General features: G+C 46.8%; 1 protein-coding gene across 1 annotated transcript in view; it reads right to left on the bottom strand.

The window, feature by feature from the left end:
• Positions 1 to 327, bottom strand: part of saysd1 (SAYSVFN motif domain containing 1) — a 4,304-nt gene extending 3,977 nt beyond the window's left edge. Inside the window, exon 1 of the mRNA XM_048610260.1 lies at positions 172 to 327. Within this exon, the coding sequence (XP_048466217.1) occupies positions 172 to 300 (129 nt within the window). The 5' untranslated portion in view covers positions 301 to 327. The remainder of the gene's footprint in view (positions 1 to 171) is intronic.
• Positions 328 to 1,668: the final 1,341 nt, after the last annotated feature.

The raw sequence follows: 1,668 nt of genomic DNA, 5'->3' as shown, positions 1-1,668 counted from the left end.
GGTGCTGGGACCGTGTACCAGCTGGAGACCCTCCAGGCTGTGGTGCTTCAGGCGCTGGGTCTCAGGATGCCCACAGTATTGAGGCCGCAGATCCCAGGAAAAAGAAACAGGGTTGTGTCACAAGAGAGAAAAATGCCCCTGGCTCCACTCAAACTACTCCCAGGACACTACCTCATTCTTCGGGAACCGGAGCTTCGCCAACAAAGCGCTGAAAACTCCGCGACCTCCCCGAAACCCGCTGTCCTCCGGCGGACTCTCCAACTCCTGCCGGGCTCGCCATTCTGCCAACTTCCGCTCCATCCTGCGGGGCGGAAGTGTCCGACACTAAAGACTGCCCGGCATTAGAAATTGTCCGACCAATCCAGCGGGGCAGAAGTGTCCGTCACTAAGGACAGTCCACCCCATTCTGAGGGGCGGAAGTGTCCGACAGTAAAGACTGTCCGCAGCACAGTGAAACAAAAGGCTGGAAATGTTCACTAGGTTTTGAGCCCCTGCGGAGGGAGAAATAGAATTAACGGATCGACTGTTCTTCGGAAAGGGCTCACAAACCTCCTGATTTTCTGTTTCTAATCCTTTTACTTGATTAAAGGAACTGTCAAGGAGCCGCAGCCTAAAGTTCAGTTTCATTCTGCAACATTCTCACTATCTTCTGTTGGACATTAAATTGAAAGGTTTTCGCAACACCTTTTATGTGATTTTTAAAAAAAAAATGCAGACAGAATAAATTGAGATCAACACCTCATTAATAGTGAGGGTATAAAACAGCATCTTAGGGATTGAAGATAACAAGGTGTAGAGCCCGATGAACACAGCAGGCCAAGCAGCATCAGGAAAGCTGAAAGCTTTTCTGGCTCCATCTCCTCTCCACCAATCTGCTCCTTTGTCCACCTTCCATCCGCCTCCCCCCTCTCTCCCTATTTATTTCAGAACCCCCTTCCCCTCCCCCATTTCTGAAGAAGGGTCTAGGCCCGAAACGTCAGCCTCTCTGCTCCTCTGATGCTGCTTGGCCTGCTGTGTTCATCCAGCTCTACACCTTGTTATCTCAGATTCTCCAGCATCTGCAGTTCCTAATATTTCATCTTAGGGATGCAGTTTGCATTCCTAATATTGACCGCAGCTGTGTCTTATGGCAGGATCAAAAGCGCACAGAACATTTTTGTCTCAAAATGGTAGATCATGTTTGGAGTATATTCTTGTTTGGTGATCCACAAGCTTTTTCTCGTGATATATTGCTTTGTTCCCTGTTTAATTGCAATGTTTCAAGTTACTCTAAATGGATTAACTCCTTGAGGAAAATAGCCACAAATTGTATTGATCAAATAGCAAAGCAAGGCATCTGCTATGAAACTGTTAAGTATGCATCCAATCCTCAGCATATTCTTCTTATCATGTGAACTTTGTTGTTTGAACGTGGTTTCATGAAAGTAGAAAGTTTGTTTGGCGGACCTTGACAGCAATCAAACTCCTTATCTCTGCTCCTATGATCCTGCTTGGCCTGCTGTGTTCATCCAGCCCTGCACCTTGTTGTCTCCTTATCCGTTCTTCGCTCTTGATTGGATCTCAAATGTTATTTCATGCTGGACTTTTACCTGACTCCCTGTTTCTTGGGCTGTCCTTTTGCACTGATTGTTTGCTGCACATAGTCTGTTCTTCAACTGACTGGCAATA

This window comes from Rhincodon typus, chromosome 22 (assembly GCF_021869965.1).
Source record: "Rhincodon typus isolate 14 chromosome 22, sRhiTyp1.1, whole genome shotgun sequence".
NCBI lineage: Eukaryota > Metazoa > Chordata > Chondrichthyes > Orectolobiformes > Rhincodontidae > Rhincodon > Rhincodon typus.
This window is presented reverse-complemented; position numbering and strand designations above follow the sequence as displayed.